The sequence below is a fragment of the Festucalex cinctus genome, chromosome 1, assembly GCF_051991245.1.
Source record: "Festucalex cinctus isolate MCC-2025b chromosome 1, RoL_Fcin_1.0, whole genome shotgun sequence".
In the NCBI taxonomy this organism is placed as follows: domain Eukaryota; kingdom Metazoa; phylum Chordata; class Actinopteri; order Syngnathiformes; family Syngnathidae; genus Festucalex; species Festucalex cinctus.
This window is the reverse complement of record NC_135411.1, coordinates 27,361,322-27,388,976: the sequence shown is the minus strand read 5'-3', so window position 1 is coordinate 27,388,976 and position 27,655 is coordinate 27,361,322. Positions and strand designations below refer to the sequence as shown.

The 27,655-nt window shown below is 40.2% G+C and overlaps 2 protein-coding genes and 1 long non-coding RNA gene across 6 annotated transcripts; 2 read left to right on the top strand and 1 right to left on the bottom strand.

The window, feature by feature from the left end:
- The first annotated feature begins 460 nt into the window (after positions 1-460).
- Positions 461-7,702, top strand: moto (minamoto). 2 transcript variants are annotated; one of them, XM_077526916.1, is made up of 8 exons: positions 461-719; positions 1,030-1,113; positions 1,502-1,662; positions 1,740-1,844; positions 2,330-3,671; positions 4,146-4,274; positions 4,351-4,528; positions 6,739-7,702. In XM_077526916.1, exons 1-8 carry the CDS (start codon positions 711-713, stop codon positions 7,017-7,019), a joined length of 2,289 nt encoding a protein of 762 aa, XP_077383042.1. In that variant the 5' UTR covers positions 461-710; the 3' UTR covers positions 7,020-7,702. The 2 variants fall into 2 exon arrangements, with proteins under 2 accessions (XP_077383042.1, XP_077383049.1); XM_077526923.1 differs by having other exon boundaries at positions 719-775.
- Positions 7,694-11,725, bottom strand: ccdc43 (coiled-coil domain containing 43). Of its 3 annotated transcripts, XM_077526942.1 has the most exons (7): positions 11,599-11,616; positions 11,435-11,523; positions 11,022-11,245; positions 10,658-10,754; positions 10,228-10,363; positions 8,878-8,933; positions 7,694-8,120 (listed from the first exon to the last, which is right to left on the bottom strand). In XM_077526942.1, exons 3-7 carry the CDS (start codon positions 11,241-11,243, stop codon positions 7,933-7,935), a joined length of 699 nt encoding a protein of 232 aa, XP_077383068.1. In that variant the 5' UTR covers positions 11,244-11,245; positions 11,435-11,523; positions 11,599-11,616; the 3' UTR covers positions 7,694-7,932. The 3 variants fall into 3 exon arrangements, with proteins under 3 accessions (XP_077383068.1, XP_077383060.1, XP_077383077.1); XM_077526934.1 differs by lacking the exon at positions 11,435-11,523 and having other exon boundaries at positions 11,599-11,725; XM_077526951.1 differs by lacking the exons at positions 11,435-11,523; positions 11,599-11,616 and having other exon boundaries at positions 11,022-11,321.
- Positions 11,726-21,285: 9,560 nt separating this feature from the next.
- Positions 21,286-24,043, top strand: LOC144009158 (uncharacterized). The gene is made up of 3 exons (XR_013280858.1): positions 21,286-21,320; positions 21,424-21,540; positions 23,938-24,043. It is a non-coding gene; the product is annotated as an uncharacterized LOC144009158 (long non-coding RNA).
- The last annotated feature ends 3,612 nt before the right edge of the window (positions 24,044-27,655 follow it).

The following is a 27,655-nucleotide window of genomic DNA, read 5'->3' as shown; positions in this document are numbered from 1 at the left end:
CCATCTAGTGTTCACGTTATGTTCACCAGCCACATCATCAATAGTTGAACAAAAATTAGAAAATATTGCCATTTTAATTAAATTATTACCCCAAAGTGGAAGTGCCACCATAATATATATATATATATATATATATATATATATATATATATATATATATATATATATATATATATATATATATATATATATATATATATATATATATATATATATATATATATATATATATATATGTATATAATTTTTTTAAGAAGAGACACACATTATTGTAACGTTATGTAACACATATTAAAATTAGTGTAGACTATGTATTTTTATTTAATTAAAATGTACAAAACAATTGAGATATCTTGATAACACATGTTCGCTAAATAAAAATCCGCTTAAAATGCGGAAGTGACAATGCGATATGGGTGATTTCCTGTACGTCAATCATCCTGTTGTTATTACTCGCTTTGTAAACACTTGGAATGTTGTAGTGATTACGTAACAATTAAAAAATATATATTGCTTGTGAAAAATAATAAATATGTATAATAACATAATTTATCATATTTCAAATTGCCGATGAACGTAGTAGGACATAATTTATTAATTAATAACGAAGAGTGTCTCCAAAGGGGGCGCGGTCAATAGATGTTGCTAGGCTTAGCTTTTTGCTAATTGGACGTCAGGTTTGACCAATAAGCACGAGGACAACTTACTCGATGGTGAAGGTTAGTACTGGTTATTTTACGACATCTCAAAAAGTTGATGTAACAAAAGTGCCGAGGTAGGTTCACTAAGATTGGTTTTAAACTGTGAGAGTGATATTTTTGCGCAGTTGATGTAGATGTTCCAATTATGGCACGAACATTGATAGCGAAGGTCGCATTAACACTTTTTAAACTAGCATAAAGTCAGTTAAAATGGCGGGCCGAGTTTTCGTAGCCGTACATACGCGTAATTAAAATAATATCACAGACCTAACTGACGTTGACAATGTGAAATGAGTCAATAACTAATATCGTGTGTTCTGATTGATAGGAACATAATAAAGCGTCAAGTGCAATGGGCGATCAGAGTTTCAAAATGGCATCTGACGATCTTTTATTTTCCTCACACGTCCAGGTAAGCTTTCACAACGCACACCGTACAGTCAATGATTTAAGATACGTTGTTATTAACACAATACTGGTTTTATATTATATGTCCTTAACGTGTTACCATTGTACAACCTGTAACATTGTATGCCTCAGAAAACCAACTGAAATGCACAATTGTCCCCAAGGGGGGTTGGGAAACTGACGAGTTATAGAAAAATGTTGATTACATTACTACATATAGTCCAAAATCATAGAAAAGTGTGAAGAAGTTCATTTCATACTCTTTAAGGGATGTCAACTACTTTAATAAATGCATAAACGGCATGTGTAATTTTAATGCTGAGATTGAAATAATACCGGTTGGATATCAATTTTGATTAGTGTAGATTTCCCATTTGTTCATTTTATTTCAGGGTAGTTTCAATGGTGGTGGGGGTGAAGTAACCACTTCCGTTTACAAGCCAGGTTTTTGGCCTCAGGAAGAGGGAGTGGCGGAGTTCAAGCTCTGGTCTTCCAATGGTCACAGTGATCTCCATGAACTCAGCAATTGTGCACTGAACAGCATTAGGAGCAGGTAGTATGTTAACATGTAAAGAAAAAAGAAAAAAAAAAGTCAAGTATTTTTGTGACAGCAATGTTATTTCTTTCAAGGAAAAACACTGAAAGAAATGAAAATGAGGAAGTTGAATTGCAGTGTTTAGTATCCAATATTTTGGATGAAGGTGATGAAATCCAGGGAAGATTCAACAACAGAGGGTATGTGATCACAGTGTAGAGTTGGGGCGGGGGGTATCAGAGGGAATGGGGTGGGGGGTTATACAATACACTATTTGTTGTGCATGTCTGTATTTTGGTGATATTTTGATTTGAAACCCAAATCAAAATCAAAATTGCAAGTTTTGATGTATATTAACTATCAACAAAGAATTAGTATTGATGTTGTATCGGTTTAAATGGTGGAACCAACTTGCACTGGTTGACTGCCCATTTGTTTGCATTACAGTATGTTACAGAACAGTAGGTAACTTAAGAGAATACATTAATTTGAGAAAAAAAACTCATGCGGCAGTCACCTCTTACCTCTGCACACGTGTAAACAAGAGTTAATATTAAAACAGTAATATGCCATAAATAGTAATATACAGTACAAGCGTCTTCTGCTCATTCACCCCCGATGAGCAAATTGTTGAACAGTTTTATTTGTTTGATAACAACCCAAATGGAATTCTGATTTCTTTTAGAAACCCATCTATTGCCAATGGTCTTTGGCATCCCAAGACTTTGACAGAAGACATTTTACCGAATTTTCAACCAGAGGATTCCGTTCCTAACTATGTTCCCAGTGAGGCTCTCATTCAATCTCATGCGGTGTCCAAAAATGAGCAATTCCTTCAGATGTTCAGTGGCATTCCTGCTAATCTGCACAGTCATGATAGTGTTCCTAATGGAGACAGAGATAGCTATGACAGTCACCCAACACAATTGTCACCAGGTCTTACCATCCCCCAAATGGCGAACCACTTCCCACCACAGACAGTGGGGAGCAACTATGACCTGTCAGCTGATTTGCACCAGGCTTTTCATCGGCCCGTTAACGACTTCCTTCAAATCAGCGATGTCTTTCAGCTTCAAAACAAGATGAGCAGACCATTTTTTGATCAGCACGAGAGCGTGATGAGTGTAAAGCCCATTAGTAATAATGAGCAGGACGTGCCGGAACACATGAACCAACTGGCTAGTGGTTTGAAATCTCTCATGGCTGATGAGTCTAATCAAGGATGTTATGGAGGTTTTCCAAACATAGAAAGAAAGACAGAATACCCTGAAGACAGCATACCTGAGCAATGGAAATTCCCCAGCTGGCCCATGCCAATGTTTTGCAAAAAACAGCTGGAGGGAGAATTTTGGGGCCGAGATGTCAAACCAGCATTTGAGCATCAGGGTGTTGAAGAAATGTCAGTGCTGGGCAATGAAAATGCTGAATATCTCCCACAAATAAAGCCCATCTCCGTGTCTTCAAATCCCCCAAACCAATATCAGAACATTATAAATTGGGACCAGTACTCCAATCCCTGCTCTAACCAGGAGCAATACAAGATGAAATCACTGATGCAGAAGGAAATGAAGGAGACGTCAGGCTGCATTGAAGAGAGGCTGCCAACCACTGCTCATGTGGCGGAGACACACCGGAGACCACACGTTGACCACCTGGGCGGGATGGAGACATTTAATGGAGAAAACATCATGGGGAGTGTGCAGCCATTCATACCTCCTGCTCATGTCGACAGTAAACCCAGAAGGTTCACCCAGCCGCCTGTCAAGTCTGAGAAAGACACAACGCCTCATGGAAGCGCTTCTCCTGCCGTGACTCCAGCTGCCATGATGGCTGTAAATGATGGGGGCGCGGCGTTGTACAGTCATCTCAAGAGCTCAGAGGCTCAAAATGGAGGGAGAAATTGCGAGGACGGGGGCTCTCTGGCAGCTTTACTGGAAATGAATCCAGGGGGACTTGTGATCCAGTTTTATCTCCACCTGGATGAATGCTCTGAAGAGTTGGGCTACCTGGAATGGGAGAGGAAGAAGGTAGGCTTGCACAACTGGGGAACAGGTTGGGGCGCACTGTAGTAAAAGTGAAATGTTCAGTTTTACACGACAGGTTTATTTGCAAATTTGTTTTAACCTATCTTTTGTAATTTGCTTGAAAAACTCACCTAGTTTTGTGCTCGCTCAGATCAAAGTGTTTCATATAAAAGTAGTGATTTATCACCATTTTGGTGCAAAGGAATTATGTGCCAGTCAGTTGAGGAGTTTCGTAAAATTATTAGTATTTTTTTAAATTATTAAAACTACCATACATATTTGTTTCAGAAGCTGTTTTGGAAATATTGAATGTTCTTTATTGCTCTTAAAAGTGGGTCACGAGTGACTCTGCAATGAATAGGGAAATATGGGCCACAGGGTCACAACAGTTGAGAACAAATGTGTAAATGTTTGAATATTATGCCTCTCTCTCTCCATCAAAATTGTTCTCCCATTCTGATTGGCTCTTCATTTTAGACCGAGGTCATCCTCGCCAAAACATTTCCTGGTGAATGGACAATGCCGCCACCACCGCCACCCGGACTTTCACTCAATGCCACCAGACTGGACTGTCTCATCTTTTATCAGAAGAGGGAGCTGGCCAACGTGAGATGCTTAGCGACATCTACTGGAGAAATGTTGGCTCACAAACAGCTCATTTTTATTATTCGATGTTTTGCAGGTGGAATGGCTTTTGTACAAAATGGAGTGCGCATGCAATGTACGTCTGCATGCTAGCATTGGCTTGGTGCTGAACAATCATCAGCAGGCCTTATCCTGCGTTCGGATGATACGCGGTGAAGAGCTGACCAACGCGTCCAAAGATCAGCAGCATGGCACTCAACTCACAGAGGACCACGGTAACTTGAATACACTTCTACACACAGTGTTGTATCTTCGGACCAGGAACACAACATTTTCTATCGCGCTTCCCCTCATTCAAACATGAGGTCGGGGATACAAAATAAAAAACTGAGGCAGATGGGATAACCAGGAGGGCTTCATTCTGCCCTAGCAGCAAAATGGGCCAAAAATATAAAAAGTTCTCATTCTATTTATTAAGGGGCATATTCTCCCAGGTGCTTAAGTCAGGAATGGTGCACTTTTTTGGCTGCGCAGATTCTCCCATCGACTTAATTGTGTCAGTTACACACCTTCATGAAATGTGGTGGAGCAGCATTTCAATGAGGGTGTCCCCTATCGACTCTCGTGGTGCACTTATTCTCCCAGAGACTTTAGGATTGTTCCTCTTGCGCTCAGTAGGCTGTACAATACTAAGCACAAGCACCTCTTGAAGGTGAAACAACAAATTGCACATTTTAATTCCGTTAACTGCTTGTGTGCTCTTCTGGTGACAGTCGCGTCACGCATAATGGCTTCTGAATCGTGCTGGTGGCTTGAAGTAAGTCTGAAAGCGCAGCTTGTAACAACTACAGTCATTCTAATGGTGGCAATTGTGACTTACTGTACATTTGGAAACATCTGTTTTATTTGAGATATGCCAATTGTGAAATCCACAGATGTGCCGCGTTTTCGTGTCTGGTGTTATATATAACTTACTCGTTAACTTTACATTTGAAGTGTGAAATATATTCCAAATGGATCTCTATGAGGTGGCACGGTGATTGGCTGGTTAGTACGTTCGCTTCCCAGTCTGAGGACGCGGGTTCGAGTCCGGGCTCCGGCCTTCCTGGGTGGAGTTTGAATGTTCTCCCCGTGCCTGCGTGGGTCTCCTCCCACATTCCAAAGACAAGGATGGCAGGTTAATTGGGTGCTCCGAATTGTCCCTAGGTGTGCTTGTGTGTATGGATGGTTGTTTGTCCCTCTGTGCCCTGTGATTGGCTGGCAACCATTCCAGGGTGTACCCTGCCTACTGCACGAAGCCTGCTGGGATAGGCTCCATGACCCTTGTGAGGAGCAAGCGGTTAGGAAAATGGATAGATGGATGGATCTCTGTGCAATTCACGTCTAAGGAAAAACTCCACAATCCTAGACTTGTGGGCATCCTCACAATTCAATGGGTTGCACCTCTTCAGTGGCTGCATGAGTTTTAACCGTTTACGCAGGTGGGTGAGTCACAAGGGGAGACGAGAGAATTGCCGCACGTTTAAAGTGCCTAAGGAAGGTGCGTAAGAAATTGACATCAGCGGGAACGGGAGAATATGTCCCTAAATGAACATTTTTGATATGTTAATTAAGGTGGTAAATATTTATCATTTTTAATGAGATGATTTAAGTGTTGAACCTGAGTTCAACATATAGTGTTGTATATGTAGTTACATTATTGCAAGTTTATTGTAGAATATCAGATGTTACGTATTTAAAATGGACACAAGCAGACGTCAGCAAATCACAAGACGACTCGCTTCAGCCTATCAAAGCAATGACTTGGGTGTGCTGTGCATTTTTTTTTTTAAACAGCACTTCCAAAATATTAACTATTAGACAGCGTCACAGAAGAAATAAGGATCCATTTTAAGAACAAACATATTTTACATTTGACAATGGCATACAGTTAGGAATAGTGTTGTTCCGATACCGTTGTGTTTTTTTTTGGCCCCCGATACCGATTCCGATACCTAGCTTTACAGTATCGGACGATACCATACCGATACCTAAGGTTTTTTGTTTTGTTTTTTTCTCAACATGAAAAAGCTGTCCTGCCATTGGTGCAGAGCATTCAAGGGCCAATAGGATATCTTAGATCGGCATGCAGTGAACATGTCACATATCAGTGAACGTCGTGCACGAGCAAGACGCAAGATGCTGCATCCAAAGTCCTATATTAGCCTCGTAATTAATGGTATTGGCATGTTACTTGTTAGTAGTTACCGATACCACTGTTTCAATGTTGTACACTAACACTAGTTAAGAATGTCAAAATGTACTGTATGTTCCGTACACTTCCTATTTGAAAATTAGATCATGTATTAAAAATAATAATAATATCAAAATCCCCAAAAATAGTTGTCATTTAGTCTGAATGTTCCACTGTAGTATAAATCTGGTAAAAGGTTCATGAGGCCAGTGGTATCTTGTGACAAGCTTTGAAATTCTGCCTTCTTCCTAGACACGTTGCCGCTGGTCATTGCCCTGAAGGAGCTCACCATGACCACCAAGAATCTCCGTAGAGGCCTTTGGTGCGCTGCCCAAATGGCCATGCGCACTCCAACCAGGAGTGCGGAGGAGCGCGCCACCACCAGCAGGGAGCGCCGTATCGCCCTCTGGCGCTCCCTCCGGATGGCTGCCCCCACTCCAGTTTGGAAGACCGAGGAGCAGAGCGACGCAAACAGGGAGGAAACACGCATACATAGCTGCCCTTATTCTGTTGCGTTGCAATCTAAATTTTAGTCAATGTAGTGATCAGAATATGAGATGAGCAAATTAAGACCTTGTGGCTTGAGTTTTGTAGTTAGTGCATGAACTGTTCAAAGTTGGTAACATTAATCAAGGGTCCTTCCTAAATTGGTTTGACTAAGTATTTAAATTGACTATTTATGAGTTCTTTAATTTAACTTACTGGTTTCTTCACTCCCACAACTAGTATTCCTTAACGCTGTTTGAATCATATTGCTCCTAATAACTAGACCCAGACTTCTCTAAATTATGCAGATATTCTGCAGTGTTTTGCTTTAGTTAGAACTTAGAACATTTTTTATTTTTTTACTCAATATGATTAACCATTCGGACCATAGTTTTGAACGTACATTTTAATTACTGTGATTGTCACACTACCATCAGTGCACTGTCACATAGCTAAGTTGAGACATGCAGTATTTCAGCCCCTTGTCGTGTTTTGCAGTTGAAACATGAAAGAAAATGTTTTATCTTCCGGAGACACCCATTTGTTCTGTCAGCCAAGTCTTCAGGAAACGCGTTCTCTGTCACATTTTAGATTAGATAGTGTCATGTTAGTATTTGGATTGTTCTGATCCTTGTGTTTTACATGTTACCAGTTATAATGTTTCTAAAATGTTTTTCCAATTTCTACATTTATACAACTGAAACATTTAAATTAAAAGCAATTGCAATCACTCAAAGTTTATTACTTTAAAAAGACAATTTTAAAACAGCACTTGTTCATGTTTTTACTTGAGCATGTAATTGGATTGAAAAGTTTTGATAACAAAAACAGTTGAATAAATTTCATGTTTCAGTGCTCGCACACACAACACAATGTCCACATAACCGTCCGCCAAACTACACACTGAAGAGTTGTGGGACCACTCATTTGACCACATCACACAATGTCTTTCTCCTGCTTTTATCTTTTGCGCTCTCCCTTTTGTGTGCGTTTCTTCTCCTTCTCCTTCCTGTCTTGTTTGGCCAGTTTGTCCTTCTCCCGCTGCATCTTGTCCATTTCCTTCTTCTTCTGGGCGTCTTCGCGGGCCTGCTCCCGCTTTTGCTTTTGCCTGTTCAGGACCTCCTCCACGTTGGTGTTCTTGAACATGGCTGACGACCGATGCAGGTCAAGGACAGAACAAGTAAGGAGGCAGGAAAAGCGCTCGTGCACAATTCAGCCACTGCACTTATCAAACACCACACCAACAAAAAAACATTTCACTCCGTGTGATTACTGCTCTCTATAGCAAGACTTGCCACTTGACTACTCAAGATAACACAGCACATTACTGTACAGTGTATGTTGTATCAAGAGTGACCTGTGAGAGGCAGCATGGTGCCACGTCATACAAACTAACAGAACAGAACAAAAAAAAATAAAAAAAATAGAGTACTGCATTGACCTGGAAGACATTTAAATACTTAACAAAACCAGTTGCTCCTCCATTTGTGTCTGCCAACTGAGCAAACTTCAGGTTCCTTCCCAATTGGGTATCATTATGCTACACTTTATGCCTCAAAAATCTCTCCCAACTCTACGCACTTATCGCTCACAATTATTTTTCAGCCATCAGGTCTTTGCCAACTTTGATCATGTGGAATGGAAAACGCAAAATATGCCTCAATTTACTGTATGCGTACACCCTTTAATATTGCCAGGATCTTTTCAAAGACATTTCTCTCACCTAACGACACACAGTGACATTTAAGCAAGAAAAAATGCACGCAAGAAAACATGAATTAACCAGTTGAGAAACGCTACTTAGTCAATCAGATGAGTGAGAAAGCAGCAGCAACCACATCTCTTGCATTCTGACACCTCAGTTCTTCAATATAGTGAACAATAATGCCAGAAATGAAAGGATACACTTGTCCTGTCCAGGAATTATATTTCCATTTGGCGACTCCTCCTCTTCACCTTCAGTGTTTTTGTCAAGGGAACCAAATCATCTATGCCTTTACAATTCAATGTGAAGTATAAAACAGACCCATTTCCACCAGCAGTGCAGTTTTGGTATAACAAATATGAACCCGTCATGAGTATTTTTTTTTTTTTTTAAGCAAGCTACAGTGGATTGAAAAGGATTACACACCCCTATTAAAATATAACTCAATTGCAGGGTTGTTTGAGATGGGAAGTAAATAAACAACTGAGATAATATGGTTGGTTGCAAAAGTGTGCACACCCTCAAAACCGGGGATCGTGGCTGTGTTCTAAAGTAATGAAGTATAAAACAGACCCATTTCCAAGAGCAGTGCAGTTTTAGTATAACAAATATGAACCTGTCATGAGTACTTTTTTTTAGCAAGCTACAGTGGATTGAAAATGATTACACACCCCTATTAATATAATGTGGTTGGACGCAAAAGTGTGCACACCCTCAGAACTGGGGATTGTGGCTCTGTTCTAAAGTAAGCAGTCACATTCAAACAAATTAAATGGATCTGAAACACCTCAACCTTTGAAGTATCTCTGAAATAAATTCTAGCCGTTCCAGTTCATTTTTGACTTTTTGTTTGTTTGTTTTGTTTTTACAATTTCGAGCAGAAACCTGAAGGATTTCTGCTTTCACTTAGTGGTATTTGGAACTTTTCATAATTCCCCTACCTGATGAAGAAAAACAGCTCCAAAGAATGAAGCACAAAGTATGTAAAGCATTTAGTAAGGAGCAGTGTTGCCTCAGATCTAACATTTTGGAATTAGGGCGTAAAAGTTCAACCTTGGTTTAAAAAAATTTCATAAAATACATTTGATTATCTCCCAAACACATGTATAAAAATGTGTTATAGTCCAATGGAACACTCACTCACTCTCTCAATTTAAAATTAATTTAAATTTAAAATTTAATTTAATTTATATTTTTTTATTTTACTTCCTAGTGTAAATCTTACTACATATCCTACTCTAAAACTTAGTGTATTTGGTCCCAATCTAAATAGAGTCAAATTAACTCTAAAGTCAAATTTACACTACAGAAGGTCCAGCACACTCGCCCCTTGTGAGGATAAGCGGTTCAGAACATGGATGAAATGCACAGCTACAAACACTATTAGTCCATTGATTGGTTGAGAACACAGTCTCTTCCATACTGAGTGGTGGAAACGTGGCAAATGAGGCTTAACTGAACTTTGTCACCAGTATAGACAGCATGCCCATAAATGCTAACAAGGAAAACTTTGAATAACAGAAAACTTTAAATTGCTAAATCAAGGATATTCCTCTTCGTCTGTCACATTGGCATACTGTGCCAAGAGGGCCTCTTTGCGTTTCTTGGACTCCTCTGACACTTCTTTCTGTTTCACCACAATCTGCGCCTGCTTCTCAATCATACTGGCGATGGCCTGGACCTCAACTGGACAGGGAGACAAAAGCAGTCATGTTATTCTCATTGAGGCTGGTTTGAACTTTCATAAATGGAGCTAACCCATCATTATGTTTATCTGGCACTGACAACAGGCAAAGTTTCGAGCTATGCATATCAGCTGCGATTTGAAGATATGAGGACTCCGTTTACACCCTGTAAAGCACTTTGTGACTTTGCGTCTGTGAAAAAGCGCTATACAAATAAAAAGCTTACTTACAGTAGATTGTTTTTTTTTTAAAGCAATTACTGTGTTATTTGAATATTTACATAATAATATAATACCATCTCCAGCATCTCGCTTGTTTGCTGAGCGGTTGCAGTATTCCGTCCAATGCTTGATGATTTGCTGGCATACATCCTCCAACGTGTCCTCTTCATCCTGCACATGAGTACAGTACACAAAACAAACACTATCAACACTAGATGGTCAGTCAGGCGGTCGTATCGTTTGTTACTTTGTGACGCATACAGCACGGGATCGGGTTTAGACACAAAAGAATGATAAAATTCAATTCCGTATGGTTTGTGGTCCATAGTTGAGGAGTCACTTGTCTAACTGTAACGTGTTCCATAAATAACAAACCGGCCGAGCGAAGAAACAGCTGTCATGTTGGCTACGTGCGACATGAGGACGTTACTATCTCACCAAAAATGCCGATAAAATCCCCTGAAGCGCGTCTCGTTTCTCTTCGTCGCTCTCCTCTTCATGTAGAACGCCCAAAATGTAGGCGCCGTACACCTCGCGGTCCACTTCCAACGCGTCAAGGCGCTCATTTAGCCAAATATCGAACTCACCGGCGTCTGCCGTGGGCGCGGCCATCTTGGCTTTTCGGGGTCCTTCAACCGGCACGCGTCTGTCCTTCATCATGCCTGTAAGAAAATTGTGACAAGCGGTTCTTTGGAACGGGCGCTTGCCTTGCCTTGTCTGCTTTGGTCACGCCATGCACACGCCGTACACAGCCTTGCACATCGCTTGCACATGCTGTAAGAACTACATTTAGAAGCAACGAAAGAGGACAAATTAGGGGCTCCAGATGGAGGAGTGGAACCGTCACTTGCCTTCGGTGCCGGTTGGCGTGGGTTCACTTCTCCGCCTGGGAGACCATGTGTGGCTTACATGATGTAAGCTTGTGTGAGTGAGTTAGTGACTGGTTTAATAAATAAATACATAAATAAAAATTAGTACAAATTAGACGCAGAGCATCGGCAAAGCAAACAAATACCTCGTTGGCCGCTTGCCGTGAAAAGAGATACAATGTCCGTTAATAGCGACGCAGTTTCTTTCAGTCCTTCATCATTTCTTCAGTCCAACTCGGAGCTAACCAGTGGACATGCGCAGGTTAACAAAGGTTTCGTACCAAATTAGCATATTGCCACTTTTGAAAATGGATGGATGATTATAAAGTGGACCAACTAAATCAGCATTATTTTTCATGGCAAACGGCGTGCATCCACAGCAACAGTATTCGGCTAGTAAAAAGTTGTGCTTTTTTACTTTTCATCTGAAACATCTTTAAGATGAAGCACCTACAGATTCAAATCAATCGGATAATCTGTGGGAGGAGTTCTTGAAAATGTAACTGCTTTAAAAGGCTAAAAATGTGGCAACATTTGAAAGTAAATTCAAGATGTTGGACTTCCTGTTGGGTTTTACATATGGCCCCATTAGAATTTTTGCAAGTGTTGGGCTGTTTCATATTTTTTTGTCATGATACCCGCTAAAATCTGTACCAAAATGTTGTGTAATAAATAATGTTGACATTTTGCCCTTTGTTACCCTATTTACAATAGTTTGAATAGCTGAACAAACTATTATCCTTGACTTCTGATTTCAGAACTAGTAATCCATCTTACATGCAATAATTCGATGAGACGAATAAAAATTTATTTGGTTTCACCGTCATAACATCTCTCTGAGGTAAGCCATAACTACAAAGGGGACTGCGACAAAACTGAGTTTGACACCCCTGATTACAGGGAGTTACCCCCTCCCAATCACCACTCAACTGGCGTGGCAACTTGGGAGCGCCACTTTTTCAGTTGCGTGTGTGCATGTCAATGAGAGAAAGGGCATGTGAAGAGAAGTACTTTATTCAGGATCATAATTAGGTACACTTTTTTTTTTTATAATCTCACCACAATGAATCAAAGTTTCTCCAAATTTCAATTTCAATCAATCATTCATTCACTTACTGGATATGAACTTCACACACAAAAACTAGACAAACTATATACAACACGGAGTGTTTTTGGCACAAGCACTAATTGTCAACATTTGGAAATAGATCACAAAAATTTAATTATTTAAAATCACTGCAATTGTAATTACCCTTAATATTAAATATGGAAAATGTCATATAAAAAGGATATATAAGGCACAGTTCATATGAATATGCCTTTCCACGTAAATGTGAGATTGTAGCTATCAGATAGTTTTAATCTGCAGTCCCTTGTCAGGTTGATGTAACATTTTAAAACAAATTTAATTTCAAAATAGGGAAAGTCAAGACACATACAAGTACACAGGTAATTCGTTCATTAAGCGGTCCGTGGTAGACATGATTTCTGCATTTTAAATGTAAATTTCTATCACCATGAAATTAGATCATACCAGCTTCATTAATCAATACTATTCTTGATTGGGGGCGGTGTGGCTCAGTAGAAGAGTGGTCGTCTAACAGCGCAGAGGTTATGGGTTTGATCCCATGCCATTGTGACCGTGTCAAGGTATCTTTGAGCAAGATACCGAACCCACAGTTGCTCCTGACGCCGCGTTATCAGTGGGGGAATGAGTAGTCAAATGTAAAGCGCTTTGTGGGCCTTGTAAGGTGGAAAAACGCTATATAAATGAACTACCATTTACCAGCACACGTGTCTCTTAGCATAGTCATTTCTTGGGAATGTTTTTTTTTTTTTTTTTTTACCACAAACTGAGCAGATATACGGCTTCTCTCCAGCGTGGGTTCTTGTGTGTTTCGTTAAGCGTCCCTTCTCAACATTTTTTTTTTTTTTTTTTTTTTTTACCACAAACTGAGCAGGGAAAGGCTTCTCTCCAGTGTGGGTTCTGATGTGCATTTTTAAGTATTTATTCACAGCAAATGTTTGACCACAAACTGAACAAGCAAAAGACTTTTCTCCAGTGTTGGTTCTTGTGTGGTTCGTTAAGCATACCTTCTGAGCAAATTTTTTTGAGCAAATTTTTTTTTACCACAAACTGAGCAGGTATACGGCTTCTCTCCAGTGTGGGTTCTTTTGTGCATTTTTAAACTGTGATTAAGAGCATTTTTTATTTTTATTTTTACCACAAACTGAGCAAGCAAAAGGCTTCTCTCCAGTGTGGGTTTTTGTGTGGTTCGTTAAGCTTCCCTTCTCAACAAATTTTTTACCACAAACTGAGCAGGTATAAGGCTTCTCTCCAATGTGGGTTCTTGTGTGTATTTTTAAGCTGTAATTATGAGCAATTTTTCTTTACCACAAACTGAGCAGGCAAAAGGTTTGGCACCAGTGTGGCTAATCACATGGTCTCTCAAATGATGCTTGTAGCAAAACGTTTTTCCACACTGAGAACATTTCCAAGGTTTGCTGTCAGTGTGATATGTCACATCACCGTCAGACTGTTCATAGTCATCAATGTGTGAAGAGTGTGATGTGTCTTTACCATCTGACAGAGCTAAACGGCTGTCTGCTTGTGATCCTCCACAGTGGTCCTCATCATCTTCTGTTGTTATTTCTTGTCTTGAACCGCTGCTTGGAGGCTCTGCCCCTTTGTTCTCTTCATATTGACATTCATTTTCAGTCTTCAAATGGATGCCAGTCGCGGGCAACTCTGTGAAATCCCCCTCCTCTTTAATGTATGGTAGCAGCTGCTCCTCTTTTTTTTATGTCGGGTGCCTGTGGCTGCTCCTCTACTTTAACCTGAAGAGGCTCAAAGTCCTCCTCTTTCACGCCAGGGAACTGTGGCTTCTGCCGCTTAGGCCAAAGATATTTTTCACTGACGTCTGTGGGACACAAGACACACATGGGTTGATAAAGTCACTTTATTGTGACTCATTGTATTTTATATGTAAGATTATCACATGGGCCACATCAGTGAAAGAATATCAAAGCTGGCAAATGTTACATATCATCTGCATTTTGTTCTAGAAATCACTTAACATAACTCTTTAAGCCCTGTAACACTGATTGTTCCTGACCTCAAGAAAATATGTGACCGGCTCTGGCAAAAGGGTCCTCATGTGACCAAAAAAAAAATTGAGATACCCTTTAAAATAATATATTATAAATACATGGACGTACCTCAAAAACTGACAAAGTTACAGCAATTTTAATGTTGGATGGTAGAAATCACTAGTTTTGAGATAAAGGGGTTTAAAGTCATCCACTGTGCCGCCCTTATTTATTTATTTATTTATTTATGTACGGTATGTATGTATGTATTTATTTATTTATTTTAATGATGTGTCACAACACCGGCATACTTAGCTAGGGGCATGCATGGGTAAAACTAAAATAAGAAGGACATACACGTATGCATCAAATACAAGCACACGTTTGTGCTACTTTTGCTAAGGCCAGCGTGGCGTACTTGTTGACAAAAAATCGGCTCCTTGACCATATTCAAGCCTCATACTAATTAAAGTTCTAGTTGAGACTATGTAAGTATTGAGTGTATTTAAATGCCAAGCCGAGCAATGTGCATTTTTACTTGTCAATTACATACATTTACTGATACCATCGTTTCAAGTAACATTTTATGGGGACATTACTTGATGGAGTAACTTAGCGGGTTTTTATTTTTGTGTTACTTACATTACATGAAAAAAACAAAACAAAACAAAAACAATCTCTTAAAAGAAGTTCAAAATGTTCTTTTCAAATATTCTATTTTTTATTTTTTTTATGCGTAATGCCTGCCATCTTATGGAAATAGTTGTGATTGTGCTGCTTATTAATTCAATTCCATCGTCCAAAACTTGATTCAGCGCTCAGAGCAAATCTTTCCTTCTTGGGATTGTGCCATAAGCCCCCAACAGTGGCTGATTGAAAATGGATGTTTTTGATTGTCGCACACAAACTACTTGCACACTCACTTTCAAGCTTTGAGCACGGCCAGGCTGCCAATACTGGTTTCATTTAGATGTTGATTCCCTAAAAATAAGCAGCAATTCGTTTTCCATTCAGTGAGCTGCTGGCAGTCAAACACTTTTCTTCTGGCACCAAAAAATCATCCCCAACGAGTCTCCGATTGCAAACTTACACTTTAGACTATTGGCTTAGACGAAGGTTACTTTTAATATTAAAACAGGAGCAATTCAAAACAGTTCAGGGTGTTTTAATCACATCTGTGTAGTGTAGCTTGAAAGTTACTCTGGATCTTCACCCGCTTTTAGCTGATCATTACATCGGTGGAAAGTCTCCTGTGATGTAACAAGGCCTTGCTCACAGACGCATTTTCAGAAATAGGGAGATACAAGATTTACCTTGTTTAATTTTGCACTTGATTTGTGCAAATTTCTGTGCAAGTACAGGTGAAACACAGAGGTGCCGGGCCTGACATACTGCTATTTTCCACTAGGGGGGAGTAGAGTACACAAATACCCTTCTCCTCAAAGTCAGGCTCCCCTTTTGTATTTAGTGGCATGACAGCCGCATGGATGTTTCTCATCTATGTCATTTGCAGCAGTTTTGCTTAATCCTTGCGCATCACATCCGGCATGTTTAAGTGTAATTGTAAGCAGTGCTGCGGGGGGAAAAAAAAAAAAAAAAAAAAAAAAAGCCCGCCAGCTGTTTGTTGGGCTCCCGGTCATTTGACACTGGGACAACACCTTGCAGCTGTTTGAATATATTAAATAATGATTCTGTTTGAATGACTTGATTTTGCTTCCAGAAAGTGATTTGTGCAAGGAGGTCTGGGGTGTGTGTGCGTGTGTGGGTGGGGGGTGTTATTAGTTACACCCCTAGTTATACTTCTAGCCAGTCCCACTGCTCCCACATAATGGCTTCACACTTCACTGACATTGCAGTAATGAAGTGTGAAGCTTCTGTTGGAGGCTACAGGGATGCTGCCGAGTGGAAACGCGCCACCTTTGCGTCCTTGCAATCAAATATTCACTTCTGCTACGGCCCAACATCAAATATATTTGTTCCCTACCTGTTGTTGATGCTTTTCCAATGGTGACAAGATTCTATTCTGATCGATCATGGATTTTGAAGCAACCTTTTCTTTCGTTTTTCTTTTTTTTGTTTTGTTTAATTATTATTATTGTTTAGCACCACATGCTGTAAGTAGATGTAGATGCCAAATGGTCAACAATTTATACAATTAGCCTACTGTATAAATTGTTGCCCATTTGGCATCTATTGCAGCCCTCATGTTTTATTTATTTATTTTTTTATTTTTTTATTTTAAATTTTTTCCTCGCCCTCTTGTGTTTAGATCAGGGGATGTCGTTAATATTTGTCAACTGTGGGCGTGTGAAGCCCTTTGAGACTCTTTTGATGGCCATATAAATAAACTTGCCTTGACCTTTTTTTTTTTTTTTAAAGTACTCTATGTATACGGTCCACCCAAGTGTGACTTTAGTTGCTCTGTGCCTTCAGTGTAAAACCATGTTTTGTCGCAAAGTTCCAGGCAGCAATGAGGTCTAAAGAGCAGTGAGGATATTTGCCCATATTTTTTCGATGTGCTGCTTCTCTGTTTGTGTTAATTTAGCAATTATATTGAAGAAGAATCATCTTGATTTGGTCATGTGTACATGGGTATGAAATTTGACCTCTGCATTTGACCCGCCACACCGAACACACGTTGCTAGTGGCAGACGGTGTTGCAGGTGAAAATTTTCCGTAACCTGTCTATGGTGTTTTGCATAATACATTAATATTAAGCTGGTGGACTTTAATTGAATATTATAGTTTGGTTGAAAGTTTTATATATTTTTTAAAATATATAATGTTGAATTATCTGCTTTTACATGTTAGTATGACAGTAAATGTCAACTGGAAATGAGAAACAGCTTGAAGCAAGCACACTGTGACTCTTATTTGGAGAACTGCGTATAAGCAAAGAGCGTCTTCTTCTTTTAGTTCCCGCAAGCCAATTTATTGCTGAGAGTGAGAACAGGTGTTACTGAATGCAATACTTCTCATAGTTCTATTGTTTTAAAACGCTTATGTGTTGAAAGATTGTGGAACTGGAAGGGCTAAAACGTAATACTTTTTTTTTTCCTGTGGTCTATATCCCAGACTTTCACTTATTGCAGGTTGGTCTGGAACATATTCCCCCATGTGACAAATGGGGGTTCACTGTACCTGGTCTAGTCTAGCATATTTGTGAATCAACTGTCCTAGACCTCAGTTGTTTGCTCATTTGTCAAGTAAATCCGTCTGTCTTGTTGTTGTAACCATTGAAACAAAGCGAGAAATTACAAAAATAAACACACATGCTTATGACTGGCAACCAGTCCAGGGTGTCCCCCACCTACTGCCCAGAGCCAGCTGAGATAGGCTCCAGCACCCCCGCGACGCTTGTGAGGAATAAGCGGTCAAGAAAATGGATGGATGGATGGATGGATGATTATAGTCTCGATTTTGCTGCAGCTGAACTTGAGCGTTCAGACATATAGTGAGGAGTAGGGATGTCACAATAAGGGCAATATCGTGATATCATGATATTAAAACTTCCACAATATCGTCTTCGTCATGTTCACAATATTTAAAAGGAACACCTGTTAAAAAAAAAGTCATGTTGATTTCCATTAGTGCAGTTCTAGCACCCTCTAGTGGCTAGTTTATTAGTGCAATGTAATTTTCATTAGGGATGCTTTGGCCTTCTATGTTTAAAATCTAGGCTAATTGTCAGATGAAGGGGAACCTAATTTGCTTGTGAAGCGATCAATGTGTGCTTGCATTACCAAGTAAGTGCCTCAATATTGTTATTGATTGTAGAGGTTGTAGGTGGTTTATATGCATTGCTGTTATGCACAAAAGCACAATATTGTGCTTTTTTTTAAAAGTATGAGCTCTCTTTTTTTTTTTACAATATTGTGATCTTTTTTAAATATCGCCAACGCCCCCACAATATCGTGAAAACTATCGTATCGTGACCTTCATATCGTGATAATATCGTATCGTGATGTTTGGATATCGTTACATCCCTAGTGAGGAGTGACAAAGCTTTTGTTTTGCTTGGTCTTGTCTAGGGCTGTCACTATCGAATATTTTTTATAATCGATTATTCTATCAATGAATCAAATAAAATGTTATTTTGTATTAAAGTGCATTGCAAAACCATTTTTCTAATTACTGTTTATTAACAAGTTATTGTTGTTCCTTCAGTATTTTTTTTGTGATTCAAAACCAACAAAACTCAACATTATCAATAAGAGGAATTGATGTTGTACTCTCAGAGCTTTTTGAAACAAATTCAGTCACTAGTTTGGTCATTGTTTTCCATACTAAAAGTAAATATTTGCAAATGTCTTATTTTGATTAAATGCAAAAGAGTCTACTTTGATTACTCTTGAGACTGAAATTGGAGGATTTGGACAATTTGAATTTAACGGCTCTAAATAATTACTCGATTAGTAAAATAGTTGTCAATTAAAACTCATTCACTCCCAGCCATTTTCACAGAAGCAGTCCCGTTCGCTCCCGGCTGTTTTACTGGATTTGGACTGATTTTGCAAGGCCCACAGAATATTGTGTTCTATTGCTATAAAAGCATGGAACCTATCAAAAGAAAGATTAAAGTCTCTTCTTTCATCATTAAGAAAAAGTATGTTTCTATCTGTTTCCGTTGCAGCAATTAGCATTAGAAGAGAGCAAAGTTTCATCAGTTTTCACAAATCTATTTAAAATTGTAAGTAATTGAGCTTTTTTTCTACATGGCCCTGGTTGATCTCCTTTGCTCTGCTGCCACCTGCTGGCCGTTTGTATAATAACTACCATTTCTGCAACTGTTCTTTGTAGTGGAGAGGCTGCATCAAAGCCTTCTGTAGCATAAAAAAAAACAAAAAACGTATAAATACGTCTTTGGGACAATTAGAACATTAAAAAAAGTATTTATACGTTATTGGGAGTAAATGAGTTAATTTGATAATCGATTACTTGTTGATTAATCGATTAATTTTGACAGCTCTAGTCTTGTCCGTCCTAGAAAACTAGACTGAAAAGAGCAGAACAATGACACACAGAGGTGACTAAACAAGTACTCACGCTCTGTAATTAGGTAGAAGTAACGGTGCTTCTATTGGTCAAAGTAAAAGTACTGATTCAACTCATTTACTTAAAGTAGGAGCTTGCAATAAATAAAAAAAAAGTAAAAACTGTCAGTATGACCTGACAGTAGTACAGTATGAGTACTCTGTGTTGGGGGTGGATCAGTCCTCTCTGGAAGGAAATCACCAACCAATCAGAGATGATCAGTAGTTCACTTCTTTTTACACTTGTGTAAAATGTGCAGTGCTTTTCATTATCCTGTGGGTGCCGAGTTACCGTTGCAGTGTGCCCGAGTAACGGTCGGCCCACACAGGGTGGCAAAGGTGAGAGGGAACAGGGAAGCTTCTCTTCCACTGGGCCGCAGTCGTCATATTTCAAGCTGAGCGACTCGGGGTCACCGCTTAATGCCACTGCTGCTCTTAGTAATGCGTAGCTTTAGGACGCCTGTCCTATTTATATTGAGGGGCTGTGGATTGATGTGAAATGACGAGGGCTGCGAGGCTGCAGAGTGGGCGGGCGTCCACATGCTCCACTCCACAGGCGAGCCTGCATGCGCCTCTGTGGACGCAAATACACACAGACGCACACACTTGTCTCCCGTCCCGATGCCACCAGCCTTCGAAAAAGCCCTACGGTCTCAATGTGCAATGTCCTCTCTCTGTCAACATATCCTCTGTGCCAGCGCTAATGTGACAGAATATAACCAGAGCCCAGAACAAGCTAGCAGTCGGCGCGGTGCAACGGGCACGCTTCCTCATCCTCGCCAGCACTTTGCCTCCTCATCTCGCCGTCCTGTTCAAAGTTGAGCACGCCGATGTTATTCCCGTGAATAAGCCGGTTAAAGATGCGGAGCTGGAGCTCGTCCACGCAGCCGAGTTCACCTTTCGAACAGCTCACTTTTACTGCCGCCACGTTCGATAGCAGCGTACATCACGGCAATGCACCATCAACTTGACGGTTTCTTCAATAGACTTTTATTGCACTCTCTTCATCTAACTGAATGTTCAGCTTATTTTAATTGTGTTTTGTAATGTCAGCAATGATGTAGCGTGATAATTATGTTAACTTTTATTACTCTACCGTATACACGCTCATGGTCTCGGACCTTGGATATTTGTCACACAACCCAATTATGGGTGATAAATGTTTGGTCTCTGCCGCTTCAATAATTATTGAATGTATTTAATGATACCATTTTAAAAGGCCCTGAGGGATAGATGCGACATCATTGCGAAGTTTGATCACCTTCATTTAAATTTGGCGATTTCATTAACAGACTAATAGGTTTCTTGTTAACGCAACAACACTCCGACAGCAATGTCTTGTCTCCACACCTGTGAAAAGACCTCGTGTTTGTTTTTTAATCGTTCACTCATTTCAAGAGGAAATTTGCAAATTACTGCTCTCAGGGAATTCTTACACGACACCGTTTCAAAGTGAAAACAGATTTTTAACAACAGTGGTACCTTGAGCTACAATTTTACTTAATTCCTGTGACTTAGCAGGATACTGAGCAAATGTTGTGAGGGCGTGTCTGAAGCTGGCTCATTGAGACCCCACAAATGAGCAGAGGTGGGAACTTCCATCAATCATCAATACCCATCACTGACGATGCCACCTTTCGCCGAGTGCGCCCGCCTTTTCGATGAAATGCTTTATGATGCGAGGCCTCACAAAATACATGGAATGAGAAGGACCGGCTGTCAGTGGTTTAATGGTCCCTGGAGAAGTGGGTATACTCTCAATTTTCACGAGCTTAGAAAATAAATAAATAAATAAATAAATAAATAAATAACAATTATGGGGTGGTATGGTGGATGACTGGTTAGCAGGTCCTACTCCCAGTACAGAGGATGCAAGATCGAGTCCAGGCTTCGGCCTTCCTGGTTGGAGTTTGCATGTTCTCCCCATGTCTGCGTGGGTCTTCACCCCCGTGACCCTTTTGAGGGGTAAGCGCTTATTAACCTCTTAATAGTTTATAGTTTGATTCAGACCAAAACAATACTGACGTCTAAACAGTTTTTCAAGCCAAGTTTATTTCTATAACCCTTAATCACACAAGAGTCTCAAAGGGCTTCACATGCCCACAGTTTACAAATATATAGACTAGTGCTGTCAAATGATTAAAAATTTTAATCTGATTAATCACACTTTTTAATTTTGATTAATCATGATTAATCTACTAAATTAATTGCGTAATATAAAATACAAAATGGCGGCACGGTAGTCGAGTGGTTAGCACGTCCGCTTCCCAGTTCTGAGGTCTCCGGTTCGAGTCCAGACTCGGACCTTCCTGGGTGGAGTTTGCATGTTCTCCCCGTGCCTGCGTGGGTCTTCTCCGGGTACTCCGGTCTCCTCCCACATTCCAAAGACATGCATGGCAGGTTAATTGGACGCTCCGAATTGTCCCTAGGTGTGCGTGTGAGTGTGGATGGTTGTTCGTCTCTGTGTACCCTGCGATTGGTTGGCAACCAGTCCAGGGTGTACCCCGCCTACTGCCCAGAGCCAGCTGAGATAGGCGCCAGCAGCCCCCGCGACCCTTGTGAGGAATACGCGGTTAAGAAAATGGATGGATGGATGGAAAATACAAAATACTGTAATATTTTGACATTAACGCATTTTATTATCTGAATGTCATTTGCAAACATTGATTTAAATGCATGTATGCAATTGCATGCATGCGTGTATTGCTCAAAACATAACAGCATTATATCAATTGGGTGCAATTCAGCAATTATTAATTAATTAAATGCAAATTACACTTGTTTTATCTAAAGTCCCGTCGGGGTGTTTTTTAAAGGGAAATTTACCACCGAGCACACCAAATGGAGTCACCCCGCTCATCTTGGAACAACACTGATCTGTGCAGCCTTCAATGTAACCATCCGCGGTTACGTTCAAGGCTCAAGTGCGGTCCAAAAAAATAGTGCGATTAATATGAGTTAATACGTGATTAATGCGACAATTTTCTGTGATTAATTAATCTATTAACGCTTTAACTTTGACACCCCTAATATAGACATACCCTAATCGAACCACAAAAGGGTGAGGACAAGCTAAAAAAAAAAAAAAAATCAGGCAATTTTCACTATTTTTTTGGTCATTGTTCACTTAATATTGTATTAATAATAATAATAATAATAATAATAATAACAATAATAATAATAATAGGCCTATATTATTGGCTGCTTATGTTACCAGTAGTAACAAACTGTTCTTAACATCTCATCCTTCCATTTTTGTAACCGCTTGCTCCTCACAAGGGTTGGGGGGGGGGGGGGTGCTGGAGCCTATCCCAGCTGGCTCCAGTCAGTAGGTGGGGTACACCCTGAACTGGTTGCTAGCCAATCGCAGGGCACTTAACAAGTCATGATAATTTTATTATTGTGAGCAAGTACAAATGACTGATTTGAATGTTTTTATGGACTACATAATTATTATCCATCCATCCATCCATCCATTTTCTTAAAATCAAGTACCAGCCGAGCAAATATAAAACTAAACTAGAGCATTTAGTTAGTGCGTAACCGCGTAATCCCCCACCCTGGGGATCAAACACACGGGTCAGGAGAAGAATTTGAAGGATTCTTTTCCTTGGCATGACCTGTTCTACTCTGCCTCTCATTGGCTCATCAGTCCTCATTTAAAAAATTAGCCAATCTACTCAGCGAAGGCAACGGGGTACCAGCCAATTAGAGGCAGAGGAGTGTCATCCACGACAGGAATTGAAGATTGACGGAAAGGAGGCCACATCAGTAGAGCTAAATTGAGTTTGAATGTTCTTAAAAGTGTGTTTAGGCATGTAGTTTGTACCTCCAAATGGCCCCAAAGAGTGCTGAATAGTAATTTCGGTACCTTTCACAGCTTTTGACAATGTTTTGTTCCCGGGACTTTAAAAGTCAAGACACTTTTTAAAACCAATTTTCAACTTCAAGAGGTGTTAAGTAAAAAAAAAAAGGGCCCCCCACCGGCAATGGTGGTTCATCACTTTGTTAACGCCTGCTACGTCTCTTTGCAGCAGCACTATTATCCCGAGCTCGTTTCCGTGGGAATCATCTGGTTATGTGTAATGAGGCCTCTTATTATTAGTGCTTATGCATCCATCAGGTTGAGTGCAGACCTCCCACTTGGTCCTCTCAGTGCTCAAGTGTTCGCTGCTACACTCCAAGCTTTTTCACTCCGGCAATTAAATCTCTGACAGAAAAAAATAAAAGAAAGATGAATATGGAACGTTGACTCAGAGAAGTCTACTGAGATGGTGAGAGGAGTTCTAAAGGGCTCTCCAAAACGTCAAGAAAATTACTTGACTTTTTATCCTCTCTTTCCTGTCCCTGCATGGTTGAAAGATCTTCCTCCCAGGTTCTATGACCTTCTGGCTCTGAGGAGAAACTCTTGGCCACGACCATGCCAGCTCTCGCCACCTCCGAGTACGGCGGATGGGGGCGACGGGGCGCTGAGTGAGGGCTGAGCGGATGCGTCTGGACAGCAGAGTGGAGCAGGGTAAATATTTAGCCATGCCACGTGGGGAGGGACTTCGCCAAGCCATGTCTCCGTCCTGCTCCCTTCTCGCTCTGTATTCAGGGTCACGGATTCCATTTCTCAGATAATATTTCAAGCTGGCCACAGATGGAGAATTAAATTGAAGACCTTCCTTTGTATGGGTCATAAAGGATGGCTTTCGGGAGCTTCTTGAGAGATGACACGAGAAGGAAATTGATAGTGTCGATTTAGGTCCACTTATGGTCCTCTAAAGGTCTTAGCAGATGTATGCGTGAAAGCGCTTCCATTCAAAGATGAACCATGTCATGAAATATAGTTCAGTTACTATGGTCATATGGGAGCCCATTTATTGGCTGATGTAACGGTACATTGACATTCCACCTCAGCCTAATAGTCACTATTCTGGAAATTTATCAGAATGGACTGCTCCACATGATCAGATGATAGCTACGTCTTCATCCACCTATTTCCCCCCCCTCAATTTTCAAGGAATGCGAAAAAATCCCAAATGGGAACGCTAGAAATAATAGAAAAAGAAAATAGAAATAAAAGGCCTGAAATTCATATTTAAGGCTGGGTATTGCCGCCAACATCACGATACGATACGTATCACGATACAGGGGTCACGATACGATACGTATCGCGATACATATGTATCCCAATACTTGATCTTCAAGGCCATACGCATCCCGATATATTACATTAATTTACTTGCATCAGTCATATGTATGCCGAAAGGATATGTTTGCTATGCTGACACAAATGTTTTTGTTAGCAGCTCTTGTGGTTTACCACCAAGCGGCATGCCTGGTTTAAATGTGCACGCACTGCAGAGCAAGGAGCAGCTTTCACAGACACATCGGGAAAATTTAATATGCATGAGCCGATATGAGCAAAAATATCAAAGTATTTAAATTACAGCTCTAAAATGTGCTTATTTGAAATATTCTGGTTGGATTACATCAATCCCCATTATTTAGGTGTGTTAGCTCGACTATGAAAAATTATTTACTGCTTGTTCAGTCGGGATGACATGCTTAGATGCGTCTTGTACGTCTGATTGAATTTGAAATGAGTTGTTATTTTTATGTTTTGTGCTGGTTTTCTATGTTGATCAACCAAATATTTGAAAATTGTTTCGGTTGTTTGCGCACAGGCTCTAAAAGCCCCACCAATCCGAAAAAAAAAAAAAAATCCCTTGCATATATGGTCCCCTGACGCCGTATTTGTATATATCAGACCTATCAAGGTCACTGGAGTCAGGGTGAATGTCTGCGTCATTTCAGCACGACATCGATACGAACGTGAGGGTGACAGTCGGGAAGAGAGTAGAGGTCCAGGGAGGCCTCACTGCATTTGTCAGTGATGATGGGTTGAGGCAAGCCTGCTGCTCTGCATGTAAGCATCACTCATAGACGGCACAGTGCAGTCTCATGCTACCTGTGTGCATCACGTCAAGAGTCGCTTCCCCTAACCCTCTTTGAGACAAAACAGCTTATACTCTTCCTGGAAAACCTGTCATAATATTTTTAATCAATCAATCAATCAACTTTATTTATATAGCACCTTTTATACATTTAAAATGCAACTCAAAGTGCTGGACATCCATAATACAATAAAATAAAAGAAAAAAGCACCCCCCCCCCCCCCCCCCCACATCCCCATGATCGTACCCACAGACACACCCAAAACCCAACAAACACATGAAAACCACAACATGGCGGGGCACAGAAGTACCCTGTAAGGAAAGGCACCCAGGAGGATATCACCCACAGTGAAAGGGATAAAGACCAATCATCCCTCTCACTGTGGAGACTCCTCCATGAGAAAACACTGGAGCTAAAAATTTAATAACTACCAAATAAAAACATTTAAACACTAAAAGAAAACAGTTAAACACGATAGAAAAAATAAAAAAATAAAAACAAAGCTACAAGACAATATAGATTAAAATAGTTACATAAATAAAAGGGGATAAAATATATATATATATATATATATATATATATATATATATATATATATATATATATATATAAAATAAATAAATAAATAAATAAATAAAATAAAATAAAAAAAGATCAATCAAATGCCAAACTAAAAAAGTAAGTCTTAAGCCTCCTCTTAAAAACATAAATATTCTCTGCAGACCTGATGCTCTCCGGCAGGCCATTCCATAGGTGAGGACCATCGTGGCTTTTGGTCATGACATGTGGAAAAATATTTATTAATGTTGGACCCGAAAGAAGGTTTTGACGTGGTTATTTTGCCTTTTTTTGTACTTTAATGAGGCAATCAAAATCTTGAAACACCTGCTATAATTTTTTATTTAGTACATCTTAGTCAGCTTCCAAGATGAAGATTTTGAATGGATGGTTGAGACCCAGTCGGGGCCATACCAAAGTGACTAATTCAAGAATAAGACCAGGGTAGACTGAGGTCAAGACCAAATCAGACTGAGGAATGTGAGACCAATTTGGTGATAGATAATGTCAAGACCAAGATGTTGAATAGTTTAGACCAAGTCAAGACCATGCCTGTTGAAGACCAAGTTAAGACCAAGGCAATCCAAGACCAACTCAAAGCCAATGACGGTTTTGCTTTGTCTCTTAAGGTTTTTATAAATCCAACCATCTTCTTCTACTTATCCACGGTTTGCTCATGGTTTGTAGAAATCTTTGGAAAATAGGAGCTGAAAATAAGGTTACCTGCCTTTTTTTAATTAGGTTATTGAAGGGAATAGTTTTAAAAAAACAACATGATGACAGTTTCGAGTTAGTTTATTATGACACCTACAAAAGATGGTCTTAATAAAAGCCTTTGTGCCATTTCATTGTTAAGACTTGTGGGACTGTGTGTCACCAGAGACTACAGCAGTAAATTACGTCTTATTAGAACTAATACCAGCAGTGACACAAGGAAAACATCCTCCTGCTCTCCCTAATTGTCCCCCCTTAGGGCCTACTGTGTTATGAGGACCGGTATCGACAGCCAGAGTCATTAGGACATCACACTCGAACTGATGAGAAGAGATTTCAGGGGATGTGTCCGTCCTCATTTGTTAATTTGATGTGAGTGGATGACACTGCGTCTGTCTGTAGTCTCTTGGTGGATATAATACTTTCAGGCTTCTGTTTGCGCGTTTGGCCCCAAGGAACGGTGGTCCAGTGGCGGTAGCCAGATAGGTCCAGGTTATGAATAGATGGGAGTGGGAGGTGGAAAGGGCATTAAAGTTTATGTGTCAAGGAAGAAGTAACTGATCGCCAAGCTTATCTGTCACTCTCTCCTGGTTTGGCGGAGAGCGGGGAAAGGGCGCAGGTCAGCCCGGTCAGTCGGATCTATTTTGTCCCAACAATGAGCTCTTGTCTGATGGAGATACGCCGGCTGTCCGTCACTTTGCACCGCTGATATTGTGTCACCGTTGAATGAGGGCCGGGTGAGGCCGGCCCATGCACCGTCTTGTAAATGTCTGCGAGTGTGTTGTCAGATTGGGATCTCCAGTCAGGTAGCATTCTCCCCGATGCCTCCCGCCCCATTCACGACTTCACCTCCTCCCTCCTCTTC

What these genes read in the sequence shown, in the direction of transcription:
- moto (XM_077526916.1), top strand. An exon ending in AGAAGAGGGAGCTGGCCAAC is followed by an intron (nt 4,275 to 4,350) that starts GTGAGATGCTTA and finishes GATGTTTTGCAG; the next exon opens with GTGGAATGGCTTTTGTACAA. An exon ending in TCAACTCACAGAGGACCACG is followed by an intron (nt 4,529 to 6,738) that starts GTAACTTGAATA and finishes CCTTCTTCCTAG; the next exon opens with ACACGTTGCCGCTGGTCATT.
- ccdc43 (XM_077526934.1), bottom strand. Translation starts at nt 11,243, where the DNA reads ATGATGAAGGACAGACGCGTGCCGGTTGAAGGACCCCGAAAAGCCAAG. An exon ending in CAAGCGAGATGCTGGAGATG is followed by an intron (nt 10,364 to 10,657) that starts GTATTATATTAT and finishes CTCCCTGTCCAG; the next exon opens with TTGAGGTCCAGGCCATCGCC. An exon ending in AATTCCTGGACAGGACAAGT is followed by an intron (nt 8,121 to 8,877) that starts GTATCCTTTCAT and finishes ATCGGTCGTCAG; the next exon opens with CCATGTTCAAGAACACCAAC.